Source organism: Peromyscus maniculatus, chromosome 3 (assembly GCF_049852395.1).
Source record: "Peromyscus maniculatus bairdii isolate BWxNUB_F1_BW_parent chromosome 3, HU_Pman_BW_mat_3.1, whole genome shotgun sequence".
Lineage (NCBI taxonomy): Eukaryota > Metazoa > Chordata > Mammalia > Rodentia > Cricetidae > Peromyscus > Peromyscus maniculatus.
This window is the reverse complement of record NC_134854.1, coordinates 147,221,534-147,237,788: the sequence shown is the minus strand read 5'-3', so window position 1 is coordinate 147,237,788 and position 16,255 is coordinate 147,221,534. Positions and strand designations below refer to the sequence as shown.

General features: G+C 45.7%; 1 protein-coding gene and 1 long non-coding RNA gene across 16 annotated transcripts in view; one reads left to right on the top strand and one right to left on the bottom strand.

Moving 5' to 3' along the window:
- The window catches only part of LOC121828119 (uncharacterized), a 28,585-nt gene that overhangs the window by 9,607 nt on the left and 2,723 nt on the right, over positions 1–16,255 (top strand). For 2 of the 4 annotated variants that reach the window (XR_013050167.1, XR_006070596.2), the window contains one exon: positions 6,428–12,169. This is a non-coding gene — a long non-coding RNA (uncharacterized LOC121828119). Of the gene's footprint in view, positions 1–6,427; positions 16,118–16,255 lie in introns of those variants that run through there. The other 2 variants (XR_013050166.1, XR_013050165.1) reach the window with 2 other exon arrangements.
- Znf384 (zinc finger protein 384) overlaps positions 1,561–16,255 on the bottom strand; it is a 30,251-nt gene continuing 15,556 nt past the window's right edge. For 4 of the 12 annotated variants that reach the window (XM_015985672.3, XM_076567966.1, XM_042274116.2 and 1 more), the window contains exons 3-12: positions 15,416–15,486; positions 14,900–15,137; positions 14,618–14,665; positions 14,087–14,420; positions 13,235–13,327; positions 7,954–8,178; positions 7,131–7,313; positions 5,617–5,695; positions 3,374–3,532; positions 1,561–2,957 (exon numbers count right to left, since the gene is read on the bottom strand). In XM_015985672.3, the coding sequence (XP_015841158.1) occupies positions 2,466–2,957; positions 3,374–3,532; positions 5,617–5,695; positions 7,131–7,313; positions 7,954–8,178; positions 13,235–13,327; positions 14,087–14,420; positions 14,618–14,665; positions 14,900–15,137; positions 15,416–15,481 (1,917 nt within the window). In that variant the 5' untranslated portion in view covers positions 15,482–15,486 and the 3' untranslated portion in view covers positions 1,561–2,465. The remainder of the gene's footprint in view (positions 2,958–3,373; positions 3,533–5,616; positions 5,696–7,130; positions 7,314–7,953; positions 8,179–13,234; positions 13,328–14,086; positions 14,421–14,617; positions 14,666–14,899; positions 15,138–15,415; positions 15,487–16,255) is intronic. The other 8 variants (XM_076567967.1, XM_015985676.3, XM_015985679.3 and 5 more) reach the window with 8 other exon arrangements.

The window sequence follows — 16,255 nt, the reverse complement described above, 5'->3', positions numbered from 1 at the left end:
ATCCCATGTTTTTGTTTTGTATTTTAATTTATGTATGATGTTAACATGACTCTGAAAGGACTGGGTCATCAAGGTTTATAACTGCTAGACCACCTAGACATCAGCCATCCCCCTAGTCAAAAGTATCATCCATTGCACAAAAGCAAGCGCCTGGCAGGTTGCCACTACCTCAGGGAAACAACTCAAACCCCGTAACACAATAGTGGTGGTAGATTCTTGAAGAAAGCTGTCACCTCTAATTCATACATCTTTCACAATAATTACACCACACAGCATACTTTTAAAATTTTAGCTCCCTTTGACCAAATATGTAAAGGTGCCCATTTACTACTGAGCAGATGCTAAAGCAGGGCAGTAGGACGTAGACCCCATTCTAATTACAAGAGCATGCTGTTGGGATAACTACCTCTGCCCGCTCTTTTCTCTATACGAGTAGCAGTAGGCAACATTATCATTGGGTTGGAGTGGGAATGGACATTCACCCACAAAGGTACTTATTCCAATACTTGTGATGGAAACAGGGTCTTCAGAGACTCTCAGTCGTCAGTGAGAGGAGAAAAAAGGCATCAAGAAGCTAACCAACAATGGCATACTGAGATACTGTCCTGGATGGCTAGTCCCAAATTAAAAGGGACTTACTTATCCACATCACTAGGTAATGGCTGTTGGTCAGTTCTCAGGTCTGAGAACTTTGTCAACTTTTTCAGTACTGTAGGAAGGATTTAATTTTCATGATGCAGTCTTGGAAATTAGGCTGAATCCTTTCATGGTAGACTGTGAGAAGTCTTAGATTTCTTGGTCTGTCCAGCAGAACTGTCTTCCACTGTACGGTGAACATGATAACCATTGTATCATGGGAAGCTCACTGCATTTTGCATTTTCTTCAGTCCTAAGCCCAGTAGCTGGTTATGGTTTCCATCACCGGAAACCTCTGGTCTTAGTCACTGCAGTTTAATGAGACACACACATGTACACAATGCCCAGTAGAATTTGGACAAAAGAGGAAGGCATGGGTAGTGCAGGTCCTTTGAAGAGGCCATACCTCCCCCGCCCCCCTTTTTTTTTGATGTGTGAAGGGTAAGGAATATAGCTGTTTTGTTAAATGAAACCTTGCTCTCACCACGGATGTAGTAGGCAAGCAATCCCCAGGACAGAATTTGTACACAAATGTTCCTAAACTGGAAGTGGGTGAGGATTCACACAGGGGCTTATCACACAAGCACTCATTCTTCACACATTCCAGTTTAAGTACTTAATGCTGTCCTGAATATCTCCCCAAATAGCTTTTCCCATGCTAGCTTACATCAGTAGCTCACTGCTCTCATCCTTAAACATGAATTTATTTCTATACAATGTTCTAAAAACACCCCTTAGTTTGTACATAAGAATTTTCATTTTAAATTGCTTTATAACAACTGTATAATTCCTGATTATTTTAATTTTCTTTTCTCTGAAATCTGCCGTGATTTAAAAAATTAAAAGGTAAAAGAAAATTAAAATGCCATGGCCAGAGGACAAGGTGGAGAAAAATAAGACAAAAACAAAACATCAATATGAAAATTCTCAGAGATAATGCATTTATAAACACAGAAATGGTTACAACAAAGATGGCCGTGATGAGCAGGTATATATATATATATTTATATATATATATTTATATATAAATCCATGTCTGGCATCTGACCGTGGCACCTAGGGAGCTAAGTCCAGTCCTTGTGTGTGCTCTGACTTCTCCCTTCTCTGCAATAACCTGGCTGGGGTTTTGCAGAGAACACAGCTCCCACAGCTCCTTGGACTGGGGTGGTGAGGCGGAGTATATAGGCCCTTGGTTGGCAGAGAAGGAAGGAGACTTGAAGGAAAAATCATAACCCATACTCTTATACCACCCTTGGTCACCTGGGGAATCTCTGGCACCTTGGCGACCATGTATCAGCTACTGTCCCCCTTACAAATAAAAAGGTAGAGTCACCACCCAATAGGAAGTGAGACCATGTAAGGGAAAGAAAATGGCTCACAGGGGTCAGGCCACGTGCAAAACCTGTTCTTTTACAGGTAAGCGTAGAACGGAAGGCTGGTTGCGTTTAGAGCTTCCTTTTCTGTTATCTGGGAGGCCAGCCGCTAGCCTTCTATCGGCCCCAACTTTGAGGATGAGAAGAGAGAAAGGTCAGTGCCCACACTGGACAAGATGTGAGGTCATAGCAGATCCTCTCTCAAGCACCAACCCCCAGTTTTAAAAGCTCTGCTTGCATGGGGCTGTTGGATAACACTATCAGCTCAGGATTCCTTTGTCAATCAGGAGCAGCTGAGATAAGGATGGTTATCTTGCGGAGGAAGCCATGCCTGAGGACCAAGGAGCTGGAGACAGGACTTGTCAAGGAAGAAGAGAACTTTCCCAACAAGACGAGTTGACATAGGAGGGACCAGAACTTCTTCTCCCTCTTTCCAGTGGATGGCAGTACGGATCTCTAAGAGCTGGCCAGGTGCTCCACCTGGATGGTGCTGGTGGTGACAGTGAGGCAGATGTCTTTATGATGCTCTGCCGTCTTATAGGGGGTCAGGTCAAAGGAACACTGGGGTGGAGGGTTCGGGTTGCTGTCCCCACCACCCCCACCTTGGGGAGCTGCCCCAGGGGACTGGAAGTGTGGTGGTTGTGGTGGTGGTGGCTGTTGCTGTTGTTGCTGCTGCTGTGATGCCTGGGAAGCCTGGGCCTGAGCCTGGGCCTGGGCCTGGGCCTGGGCCTGAGCCTGGGCCTGAGCCTGAGCCTGAGCCTGAGCCTGGGCCTGGGCCTGGGCCTGGGCCTGAGCCTGGGCCTGGGCCTGAGCCTGGGCCTGGGCCTGGGCCTGAGCCTGGGCCTGGGCCTGGGCCTGAGCCACTGCTGCCGCCGCCGCCGCTGCTTGCACTTGTTGCTGAAGATCAGGAGGGTTGTGTTTGCGCATATGTTTCATAAGGTATGTTTCCTAGAGAGATGGTAAAGAGAAGTTTAGATGAAAGGAAGCAAAGAGATGACCTGCAGCTATCACTCTGGGCTCTTACCCTGTAACGGCTGTAAAGGGTCAGTTATTCTGGAGTGAGGCAAAGGACTGGGACTTTTAGAAGTCACCATGGACACTGAGCTGGCAGAGAGAAAGTTCTTTTTCTCACCCATCTCTGAGTGAAGCCATTTGATAATCTTGTTCTAGAATATCACAGAAAATACCCGAAACCTTTCTCCATCACAAAAGCTCGTCTTGTATGTCTAATGAAGAACCACTGCTTATGGCGTTCATTATCTCTGATTACTGACTATCTACTCAGCGAGAGAGAGCAGGGGCAAGTACCCGACAAGCCGTTCACCAGCAGACTTGCATCGGGAAGGAAAGCAGCAGGCACTTACCGATGTGTACGCCCGACTACAGATTGTGCAGGTGTACACCTTGGCGTGCTTCACCGTATGTGTAGACAAGTGAGCCTCCAGTGAGGCTGCGTCTGTATACGCTCGGTGACAATTGTGGCACTTGAAGGGTTTATCTTTGTTGTGCTGCCGTCTGTGAGACTAAACAAATGAGAGAAACCAAAATGAGTACCGTTCCTCCCTTGGCCTTTATGGCAGGAGAGCCTGGGGTAAGCAGAGGCCATCCTAGCTTCCCTTTCTACAAGAAGGCAGTACAGAAGGCTCTGGATGAAACGTCACGACTAGTGGCTAAGGGGCGATGTCTACCATACGGCATGAATCCAGGGTCTGGAAAGTTACGACGACCTACACCTACCTGGTCTCCCTCTTCCAGGGGCTCACATAATCAAAACTCTTCAAAATACCGAGACAAGGACTGAGGAGAGCCAGTGGGTAGAGTGCTTGCTGTGTGTTAAGAGCCCCACTTCACACCCTCAGCATCCACCTAAGAGCAGGGTGTGATGGCATGCACCAAGAATCTCAGTGCTGGGCAGGGCGGAAACAGGAGGATGCCCCAGGTTTACTGGTCTAGTCAAGTATGGTGAACTCTAGCTGCAGTACCAAAGTCTGAAAAATGAGGCAGAGCGCTATAGAGGCAGACATCCAAGTGTTACCTCTACTCATGCGTAAACAGTCACAACACAGCCACACACACAAAATACAAGTGTCTGCCTCTGCACTCTTGTTCTCTCATGTTACAGACTGACTGTGTCAGACCAGAGTGTCTTCACTTTTAGCTACGCCAAAGACTGAAGAAACGTGCAAAACCCCGGTCGTTGCAGCACACATCTACTTAAAAGACTGAAGAGTTAGGATGACAGGTGCAAGGCAGTCTGAGTTACACAACACACCATTTAAGTTTAAAAAAAAAAAAATCACAAAGACCGGGTGTGTTGCTCAGTGGTAGAGTGCTTGCCTAGAGTGGGCTGTGGGGGGCGGGGGACCTTACAAAATGTGAAAGAATATCATTCTCCCATTAAATTCCTTTAGTGGGATTTGGGAATATTTATTTCTATTAATGCTAACATGCAATTGTTTTATATATTGTGATTACTTTTTTGCTTTGTTTTCTGAGAGAGTTTCATGTAGCCCAGGTTGTCGGCTGTTTTTGAACATTTATTTTTATATACATATTTGTACATGTGCCTGGGGAGGTCAGAAGAGCACTGGGTTCCCTGGAGTTGGAGTTCTAGGTAGGTGGCGGTAAGCTACCTGACATGGGTACTCTAAACTCTAAGCTCAGTCATTTCTCCAGACGCTGATTTTCTGTCTCTTCTGACTATGTAGTCCAGCACATGCCACCATTCCTAGCCACCCAAGGGTACTGTTTTGTTACAATGTGGTATTGTACCATGAACCTACTATAGCCTGGCACATATAGGCAAGCACCATTAGTGAGCTACAGAACCAATCTTTTTTTTTCCTTTAAATTTTATTATTGTGGGTGTGCCTGCCACGGCACATGGGTAGAATATAATGGATGCCTTTTATGAGTCAGTTCTCTTCCTCCACTGTTGGCTCTAGGGGTCCAACTCAGGTAGTCAGGCTTGCATGATAAGTATGTTTAACCACTGAGCCATCTCATTAGCCCTTAGTCTTTTAAAAACAATATTTTGGGTGTGTGTCCAGTTGCACACGCATGTGGTGGCTGGTGACAACTTTGGTGTCACTACTCAGGAGCCCCCACCTTGTTTTCTCAGACATAACCTCTGATTGGCCTGGAGCTAGCCAATGTGGTCAAGATGGCTGGCCAGAGCGCTCCAAAGACCTGCCTTTGTCCACTTTCCCAGTGCTGGGGTAACAAGCTCATACCAAAACTACTATTGTTTTTTTTTTTTTAAAGTGGGATCTAGGGATCAATCACACCTTCATGTTTGTGGCAAGCACTTTGCTGTCTGTTGGGGAGCTAACTCCTCAACTCTTTTATTTTCTTAAATGTTGAGAAACTGTTATCATTAAGTTGCCCAGGCTGACCTGAGCTCATTTTGTATCACAGCCAGGCCTTGAAGTATGGATCCTCTGCCTCAGCCTTCCAAGTAGCTGGGATTAAAGGCTAGCAGGTCCAGCTTCACCTCAGTAATTTTAAAGAGAATTTAGTTCTTCTGAAAACCTCTGAGAATCTGTACTAGCCAAATGTCTCTCCCAAGTCTCAAACTCAAGGTCTTCTGTGGAAACCAGACACTCACCTGCAGGTTGGAGAGTTGTGTGAAGGCCTTCTCACAGCCCGGGTGTGCACATTTGTATGGTCTGTCACCGGTGTGGATTCTGCACAGGATGAAAAAAAAGAGTATGGCCATCAGCAAGGTCACTCTAGACTAGCTCCGTACCAGACTCAGGTTCTTCAGGTTGTCTCCTGAGGACGCTGCTCAGATGCACCTGCAGGAGGCACTAGCTTGAGCTCCTCTCTGACCTGGAGTGGTTTCAAGTGCCTCATTTCTGGTCACTGCCTGTAGCACTGAGCTCAAGGAGAGCCTCACTGTGCTGGGAGAAAAGGGACTTCGGCCTCGACATCCAGGACACAGGCAGATCATGATTTGGTGTATAAATCTGCTCCTATAGTAACCACCCCGCAGTGAATGTTCAGAAACAAAAGGTAACTACAATTGTAAGGAAAAAAGAAAAATACATAACACTTTCTCCTTGGTCCCCACCCTATAGGCAGAAACTGTTCCTTCAACCTTGAGCATCATAGCCAGAGATAGTTCTGAAATCAAAGGACAAGTTACAATGATTGTTAAAAGTAGTGGTGACATTAGTGGAAACTCATGGAAATTCCTAGGGATTTTTCCCCCAGGCTAAGCCCTTAACGACAGGAAATCCTGAGGTTAGAACCAATCTAACCTTCCCTACACCACAGGGCCCTCTATCTACTATGATAAGCTCAAGACAGGAGGATGCACCAACACCTGCTCCTTTTCAGGGACTTCAGAACCATCTGTGATAAAGCCTCAAATACATGACGACAGCAAATTCAAGACAGTGTCTGATCACTTTTAGGTAAGAACATCACATCCATAAGAAGCAGGGTGAGATGGCCAATTGCCCAGAGTCTGGACTCCACTTCATCTTGAGATATCACCAAAGGAAACCGTCAGCTCTTCTAGTGTCAGACTCCCTTCCCCTAGTAAGGCCACAGTGATGGATCAGAGGTGAGCATCCTCTTGATGACGCAGGCGCTCCTTCAGTTTGCTTGCAGTTCTGTTTCCGTTTGTGCTCTACTCTTGGACTACATTCCTTGGACTCTTGCTTGTTGCTGTGAGTATGATATCCAGGCTGGTGCCAGCTTATATCTGATTATGTCTCCCACTCGTAATTAGTGTCTTGAGGGCCAGAAGGTCTTCTGAAATCGAATGTCTCTGCTTAGCACCAAAGAAGAAATCTGGTAAGATGTGTGCTTGGTATTTTCAGGGAGGAAAGTGAAGGAGATGGTCGTCTTTGTTCCAAGTTTGTCTCTCTTTAATCAATCAAGAAATACCAAGCAATCACTGTGTCTTTTTGAAATGGTTTGTGCTCCAGAAAGGTTCTCTTGGCATCCAGTTCTTTTCTCTCTGTTGCCAGTCATATTCTCCTCCAGCCAGGTCTCACCTCCAGCCAGGTCTCTCCCCCGCCCCCCGCATGCGGGTGGTTGTGTGTGTCCGGGGCGGGGGTTGGGGAGGGCATGCCAGCGGGGCGGGATCAGTAGCCCGCCCCTCTCCCTTACCGTGTGTGCTGCTGGAGGTGGGAGAGCTGGCGGAAGGCCTTCTGGCAGTAGGAACAGTTGTAGGGCTTGGCCCCCGAGTGGATTCGGAGGTGCTGGGCCAGGTAGGAGGTGTTGGCGAAGGTCTTGGAGCAGTGCGGGCACTTGTGGGGCTTGATGGTCTCCGTGTGCATCTTGGAGTGAATCCTGCCGGAGAGGAGAGGAGGGAAGGGGGGAGGAGGAAGCAGTTCGACACCACGGGCTCAGCTCTCTGCTGGGTGAAATGATGTTGCTTGACGGATGAGAGCACCCCCTCCTCCCTCCTCCCAATCAAGCTCCGGCTGGAGAGGCTAATGAAGAGGACACCCACGTCTAGGTTGTTGCTGACTGCAAGTCGGTGGCTAGAATGGCAGTGAGATGATGAAGAGCTGCAACCCACGGCTCTTGGTGACCTTACAGTATTCAGTCTTGTCAACCCTTCCTAAGGTTGCACACTCACCACAGTTACCCTGTTTCCAAATAGCAATTTGAACATAGGCCAATACCGCCTGTTCCCCATGGACCTGAAGTTGAATGCACACCATGGCTCTGAACTGAAGCATATAGTAAAAGCAGGGTCTGCTCTGTAGAAGATTTCCAAACAGACACAGAGAGAAACCACAAAAATTGTTCCAGAGTTGGGGACCGGAAATCACAATTTTCAAGGCCCCCCACACTGCTAGGATACACGGTTTACTTTTCAGACAGTAACAAAAGAATAAGATTTCAAAAGGCAAAGGAGAGAAGAGCTGGCACAGGCCACACGGCCTGGGGGGTTACGGCCAGGCAGGGGTGAGAGCAGCCTTACCGGGTGTGCTGCTGCAGGTGGGAGAGCTGGCGGAAGGATTTCTCACAAAAGTTACAACTGTAGGGCTTGGCCCCCGAGTGGATTCGGATGTGCTGGGCCAGGTAGGAGCTGTTGGCGAAGGTCTTGGAGCAGTGCGGGCACTTGTGGGGCTTGGTCTCGGTGTGGGACTTGGAGTGGATCTGCATCTCCGACTTTGAGTAGAAGGTCAGTGAGCACATCCGGCACCTGGCCAAGCAAGGGCGATGATATTAGAGCCTTCAACCAGGAGCTGCTGCTGGGCCTCACGCCTGCCGAGAGAAGCCCGTCTAACTGACCCCATCTCCTGTGCCAACTACATGGTGAGGCTTGTAGCTTTTTCTGTTCAAAGAGAGGGTCTCATGCAGCTCAAGCTGGCCTTGAACTCATTATGTAGCTCAGGCTGGCCTTGAACTCATGACCCTCTTATTTCTTACCTCCCAAATGCTGGGATTATAGCTATGTTTCATCATGGCCAGCTTCTTATTTCTCTTTATTGCCTAACCTAACACAGTGTCAAGCACTCAAAAATACCCAATAAATGCTTAATAAATGACTAGATACCCTAAGTGTACAAAAATAAGCATTCAACCCTGGTAAGCCAGGTAAATATTATGATCTGGGTGAATACAGAGCAGTGGTTCTCAACCTTCCTAATACTGTGACCCTTTAATGCAGTTCCTCCTGATGTGGTGTCCTCCAACCACACAATTATCTCATTGCTCTTCATAACTGTAATTTTGCTACTGCTATGAATTGTAAATATGTTTCCCAATGGCTTTAGGCAACCCCTGTGAAAGGGTTGTTTGACACCCCCAAAAGGGGACATGACCCACAGGTTGAGAACCACTGATAGAGATGTTTATTGGGCTAGCCTAGTTAAAGTTTCAAACTTCTCGAGGTAACTCCCATTCCTAGCTTCTCCATGTTTATCTGTCTCTTATTTTTCAAGCCCCCCCCCATGCAATAATGAAGAAAAACTGATTAGATTAAGATCTTCCATCTCCAGACAGTTATCTTCTCAGTGACTTTCCCTACTTCCTTTTTGTAGTGACGGCTGAAGAGATGGAGATGGAAAGTACCAGAATTGTTTAGAGGGGCTTTCCCAACCCATATCTGATCTCTACCCTATAGCTGATGTTCCATTAATCACCTGCCCTTGCTCCCAGTCTCAAGCCAATCAAATCAGACCCACTTTTGAAACAAGCCAAGGTAACGGTTAGTAGTAGATTATAATCCTTAAATCTTAACAAGAAAAAAGAATTGAAAAGTAATGATACTCTATGCTAAACCTTTCCTTTTTCTTAGCACATGAAGCCAATGCTGGCACTCCTGGGTTAAATGAACAGCACCTGAATATACTTTTCCTGGTCACCTGAATCAGTGGATCCTTCCTGTTCTGACACTACACAACAATATCAAATAAGGAGGTCTCTCTGAAAGTTAAGCCATATCCTCTTAGACTTTATTGAGTACAAGCTTTTTACACATGAGTTAGAAACAGCTTGCCAGGGTACACTGTGAGTTAGCAGAAAGGGAAGTGGTCTGGAAGCCAGGACACTGGGGTAAGCTGCTCTCCTCTCCACCTTATCTTTGTAAACTGGGCATCAAAGGGTATGGGATGATGATTCTTGCATTCTTTTCAGAAGAATTTTTTGAAAATAGCTGTGATCAAGTATAGAACAAATTCCCTTTGAGAAAATGGTATCACTGTTGTGGTCTCTGTATTAATGCTTTCACTAAGATCCTAGAGACTGATAACCAATTTTCAAAGTCTGAAGAAAACTTTGACTACCAGTTTATCAGTCATTGGCTATCGACTGAGACACCCAAACACTGCCGGAAAGATCAGCATGGTCCAAAGTAAACAGTCAATGGGAGTCCAGATACCCGGGCTCTAGTCCAACAGTCAATTGCAGTTTGCCTGTTAACCTACATCTCAATCTTCTGCTCTTTAAAATGAAGATACTCACTTTTGCCTCTAGAAGGGCCAGCAAGCACCCAGGACCACCAAAGGTAAGCTAAATGTTCTTTATTAATAAAATGCCATTATTGCTAACAGTCTCAGTTTGGATGGGTGAGCCAATGATGATGCAAGTATTTTACAAAGATAAGGTTAGCAACTGGACATAATGCCACTTATAGGACACTGAACTAAAGTTACAAAATAAGTTCCTTAGATAACTAAAATTTCTCAGTTCAGGTATAACATGTTCATTGCTTAAAAAATGTTTTAAAGTGCTGGGGCATGAACCCAGGCCTTGCCACACACCAGGAAGTGCTCCACTACAGAACTGTATCCTCAGCCCCAACACACTGGAATTCAAAGAGTAAATTTAATCCACACATTTTAATTCAAACCCCATCACCCCTGAAGTGTAAGTCAATTATGAAAAAGAAAATAGTCCTAGCACTCGGGAGTCTAAGGCAGGCCTGCGATGGGCTTGTATTCCAGCTTGGGCTACAGTGAGAGACTCTGTGTTAAGAAACCAGACAGAAATCTTCAAAGCCTTAATTAGAGAAGACTGAAAAACTAACTGAAACTAGACTGACAAACTGGCTGCAATGGCACATGCCTGTGATTCCAGCACTTGAGGAACAATCGAGTTCAAGGCCAGCCTGTCTCAAAACAAAACAAAGCACTGGCAACAGAATAACAAGTCTACAAGGATTCATCAGGGTATGATGCCAATGCCAACGGTCAGATGGCCAGCATGAGGACCAGAACTGCTGCTCGAGACTGACAGGGACTGGGGTAGGCCCTTTAAAGCACCTTTGTTTCTACTCAAAATAACCTGGCAGGTATTCTCCTAATCCTGTAAAAAGGAACCCCAACACTCCAAAAACCATTTGTCAAAGGGCAAGCTATTCACTGTAATGCCACAAACTGAGCTAACCCCGTAGTCCTGGCACTAGAAGTATTTATTCCTGCAGAGGCTGACTGACTGACTGACTAACTGCCAGGTGAAGGCACTCATCTCAGGTGACCATTGAAGCATAGGCTGTGCCTCCCTAATACAAACCAAAACTTTCTAAGCACTGACATCACATCACAAGTGGAAAATTCAACATGTTATTTCATGGTACAGGAAGTCAAAACACAGGCTCCCTAAAAATACTATGTAGAATTACCTTTAGGCTACCTATATAAGGTATATTTGAAACAAATTAATGCCTTTCTTTTATTGAAAGCTTGGATACAGTTGTATTAAAGTTCAAAAGAAAAACTGCAGAGAAGGCAAGCTGTAAAGTCTGGCAGATGCCTGAAGGAGGGAGATGGAGAAGAAAGCCATGCCTTTTTGAGTTAGGCATGAAGGTTCGGCCCCAGGACGGCCCCGAGGTTACATGAGTTGGATAAACCAGACAAAGTGTGAGAAAGTCCAGAGTGTAAAGGAGAGCACCGCTAAGTTTGAACCACTGTCTGGAGAGGGGAAGTTACACCTTCCTGAGTCAGGACGAAGACAGGCTGGCAGACCCAACAGTCTCACAGAGCACCACAGCAACTGACTCTGTTTTTGGTTTGAGAGGCTACATAGACCAGGATGGCACTGAACTCCTGATCCTCCTGCCTCAGCCTCCTGAGTACTGAGATTGCTGGTGTGTTCCAGTCACCACATCCAGCTTAACAAGTTTCCATGATCAGATTTGGGCCCAATCCCCAAGGTATCTCATTATATATGTACAAATATTCCAAAATTTGAAAAAAAGCCAAATTCTCAACCACTTTTGGACAGGGAATATTTAACCTGTATTTTAAAACTCTGGAAGCCCTAAGAAGTCAAATAAGTCCTTTACTGTAGGGTACTGGGTGGTTAGAAATCTGATTCAGGTTGCTGTGGCAGTGGGAAGGCAAAGCTAACACCAAACATCATTTAGTCCATTACTTCAATGGACACCATGTGTACCAGACACAGTAAGGATGGTAGGCAATACAATGGCCTGGGATTCAATAATCACTTTGAATTATTATCCCAGCCTTTTCTTTCTAAGATGCTGACAACAATTTAAATGTTCACATTTCCCCTCAAAATACTTTCATACAATTGATCAATCTGACTGACCTTCCCATTTATTTCATAGATGAGAACAAAGCCTTTGAGCTAAGCTGACTTGTCCATAGCACCTAATTCCTCCAATACCCAGTCATGCTCCTGACAACTGGGACAGAAGGAGTTCACATACACAGGCACCAAAACCAGGACTCTGTTTTTGTTTTTGTTTGCGACAGAGTTTCTCTGTGCAGCCCTGGCTGTCCTGGAACTCACTCTGTAGGCCAGGCTGGGCTTGAACTCACAGAGATCCACCCACCTCTGTCTCCCGAGTGCTGGGACTAAAGGCGTGCACCACCACCGCCCAGCTTCAGGATTATTTTTTAAGTTCAATTGCACAATAAGAAAGAAAGCCAGAATTCTTTGTGATTTGGAAGATTCCTTTGGACTTTAGAATTTTAAGTTTCTGAAGGAATATTTTTCAACTAGGATATAATTAGTCACAGAACAATTTCAGGGTTCCCTTTAATCAAGTGTGGAAGCTTTCAAGAATTTCAAAAACACTGAAGGTAGAAGGTCCTAGAAGGCTTCCTTCCAACTGTGTATTCACAATTCTTTATACATATACATGTATATATTCATACATAGTTGGGAAATTCAGAATAATTTTAGTATGGAGAGAAAAATGAACTGGCAGAATTGAGGGTCCTAGTCAACCAGAAGGGCTGCCTCCACTACTTCAACATGTCATATAAATGCATCTCCTGTCACAATGACCTCACTTTAAGCAAATACATTAAAAAAAAAAAAAATTCCAGGTATCTACACAATCAAGTTAAAAGGGATTTTCATTTCAACTGATATAATAAAAGAATGCCTTTAAATGAATCAAACTTGTCAGGTACCTTTATAATATGGTATGATGTAAACATTTTCCAGGAACACTTATTGTATAAAGTGGGGTACACCTGTAATAATAAAGCTACAATGAACTTCTGAATTACAGCTGGAATTCTGCAGTGCTCAATATATTCTGCATAGCAACACCGCCCTCTTTTTCACGTAGAAAGAGGTATTTAAACAGTGTACTTGTGGATACTCTCCATAGAACTATACAATTCAAGTAAATAATGCTAAGTAATGATTAGCTCTCATCTTTCTGAACTTCCCAACATTTTAAAGATTATCTATACTCCCAACAAATGGGAGGCATACAAAGAATTCTCCCCATTTTACAGATGAGGAAACTGAGGCGCAGAGAGGGGAAAAGGACTTGCCCAGGGTCACACAGCAAGTTCGTGGTGGAGCCGGGAACTGAATCCATGAGCCCAAGGCTCTGTCCATTTCCTGTGCCGCAGTTCCCTTCGCTCCTAAAATGGGAACAACATTGCCCATCTCGGTACACTAAGGACAGAACCAGTCTCCCAGCCATGCACATCTGCCCCTGTCTATATATGTCAAAGCTGTGATAAACAACCCATTGTGCACATTGGGACCAAGTCTCCAAAACCCACTAGGGACCCTGACAGCTCTCAATGAGATTCAAGTTGTTTCAACGTTCAAAGGGCAAGGACTTCTCTACACAGTGCCACATGCAAATACGCATATGCTCTTTTGGAGGGGACAATGGGAGAGAAAGTGGAGGATCAAAATGACTTCTGTGAATTGGAGTGAGCAAACAAGTCATTTTATAAGAATACTATTCCTCCCATCCCAACCATGCAGGGGCTAACGGGCTCAGGGCTCAACACAGCCCAAGAGCTGGCGGAAGGCACAGGGTTAGCTAAGGTGCTTACCAGAAAGACTTCTTGAAAATAAGAAACAGAAAGGAAAAAAGGGGGCTACAGACACTGGAGCCCAGTCTGAAACTTTATTAAAAGAGAGAAACTCTCCTGTCACTCAAAAATCACTTAAGGAGCATGGCAAGCTGAGTTCTCAAAGGGGCAGTGGAACGAGGGGTCTACCAGCTGCACCTTCCTATCAAAGCACAGGGCACCTGGACATGCAAGTGGCGCTCAGGTGGACAGCTGCTGAGAGCAGAGCCCGACTTGGGGCAGGACCCAAAGAAGATAGGGGAGGCTCGAAACAGTGACCCTCAAACCCATCGTGCCCCTGGCTTTGAGTCCTACCTGTAGGTCTTGCCATCTTTCTGATGGTCATCGTCATCGGGGGCAAGGACGTAAGGGTCATTCATCTCAGGAAGCCCTGATTCCAGCATCCGCTTCTTCTTGCGGCCCCGAGGAGGTTTAGGAGGAGCCACATTGCCACCTCCACCACCACCTCCGCCTCCTTCCTCAGTTAGGGTTGATGCTACCTTCTTGGAGAGGTCAGGGACCACCTGCAGGGCTTGTGAGCCAGGGGGAAGAGCTGAGACAATCATGGGAGCCGAAATAGGGAAGGTCTGAGCTGATGAGGCTGTGGTCACAAGAGAGCCTGAGGGGGATGTGATTACCAAACCAGGACCTAGGATTGGCAGAAAAAAAAGATGGGGTCATGCTGTTCACCTCTGACCTAATCTATTTCATTTCCCCCAGACAGTTGTCTAATTAACCCCTCACCACCACCCTCCAGCCCACTGCGACACAGGAACTCCCAAACCCTGTACAGAACAATGGTTTCCTAGCCCCGTCCCCAGCCCCCCCGGTAACAGTGAGATTTACCCCTTGATTGACTCCCTTCTCTTCTCCACCTCTGAGAACAGGAGACTCCTTGATTCAGAGAAGGAAAGAATGTCACCTCCTCAAAGGCAGGGACCGCATCTTCTACTTCTTTGTATCCCCCACAATGCCTAGCACATTGCTAGGTACACAGTAGGCACTTAATAAAAATCTGATTGAGGAATTAAACACATCCCCACTCCCCATGTCCTCAGAGCCCTCCAGACTGGGGTACTGATCAGGAGAGATCAACACCTCAGATTGGAGAGAAGCAAGGGCGCTTACCTGCAGTCATCAGCCCTGTGGACGGTACAGGGACCACAGTAATGTTCTGGGTAACAGAGGCCTGACTGTGTGGGGTCAGCTGTTCTGACTTGGACTCTGTGTCCATGCTAATGCCCGAGGACAGGGACACTGAGGCAGGCACTGTCAGCAAAGTGGGGTAGTGAGGTGGCGCCAGTCCACAGCCCTTTTCTGGCAATAGCTGATCCTTCATCTTGTTGATGAACATTGTGTTTTCAATCTAAAAGAAAAGGAGGGGAAGAGGAGTATCCTCTTCAGACTGAGCAAGCCTGATTCTTGTCTGCTCCATAAGGACGTTCCATTGTCTTCTCCTTGAGATCAAGGAACAAGGAGTTGATGATCTGTTTCTGGACACTATGGAACTCTCAGTGATAATGGACTCAGTGAAACAAGGTGTGTCTGTCTTTGCTTCCACCTCCACACAGTAGAAACACCACGAAGAACTCACTTCTCAGAGCGGAAATGAATACTGGGGAGAATAAAACAAATACCACTTACCTGCCCTGAGACTGTGGGGATAGAAGGCCAGAAGTACGGGTTAGAATTGAAGTGAGACTCTTCCATTCTACCTGAAAAGAGACAGAGCACCACATCACACCTGGGAATAACTACTGAATGCTAGGAATGGAGCAGAGTAGTTGATGGAATTCTGGTGTCTAGCCCCTGACCACACAGTTGGGAATTAAGTCCTGATCTCAATGTCTAGACCAGACAACAAAGTGGCGCTGGGCTGTAATCTCAGCACTCAGGAAGCTAGAGGCTAAGGCCAGTGTGGACTACTTACTGAAACACTCTCTAAAAATAACAGATGAATAGGAACAACCACCGAGCAGTATGGGCCACCCCAAAACACAATTTTTAGTGTTTATGACAAAATTTATGTACATCTCATTGAGTCATAAAACGTTTGCCAAACTTCAAGAAACCAGAATTGGTATTTCACTTTGAAGAGAAATGAAGTTATAGAAAAGAGATGTACCTATGGCCACACACAGCAAATCATTCAAAGCTCGAAAACAGCCATGTTATCATTAATTGTTCCCCCTTTCATTACTTACATCCATTTTCCTTAAAAAAAAGTTGTTTTTTTTTTTCAGATTTCCAATCAACACATGTATGATCTGCATTTTACACAGCTTGAAAAGATTTCAATCTGGCAGGAACCTGAACAACTCAACAGCTCAAGCTGGCCTCCAAAAGGTGATCCTCCTCCTTCAGCCTCCTGTCTATCTAGGATTATAGAATGCACCACCATACCTGACCTAGAATCAGTCTTTGCGTATTACATGATACCTGGGGCAATACCACACAAATCTCACCAAGACTAAAGAACAGGGT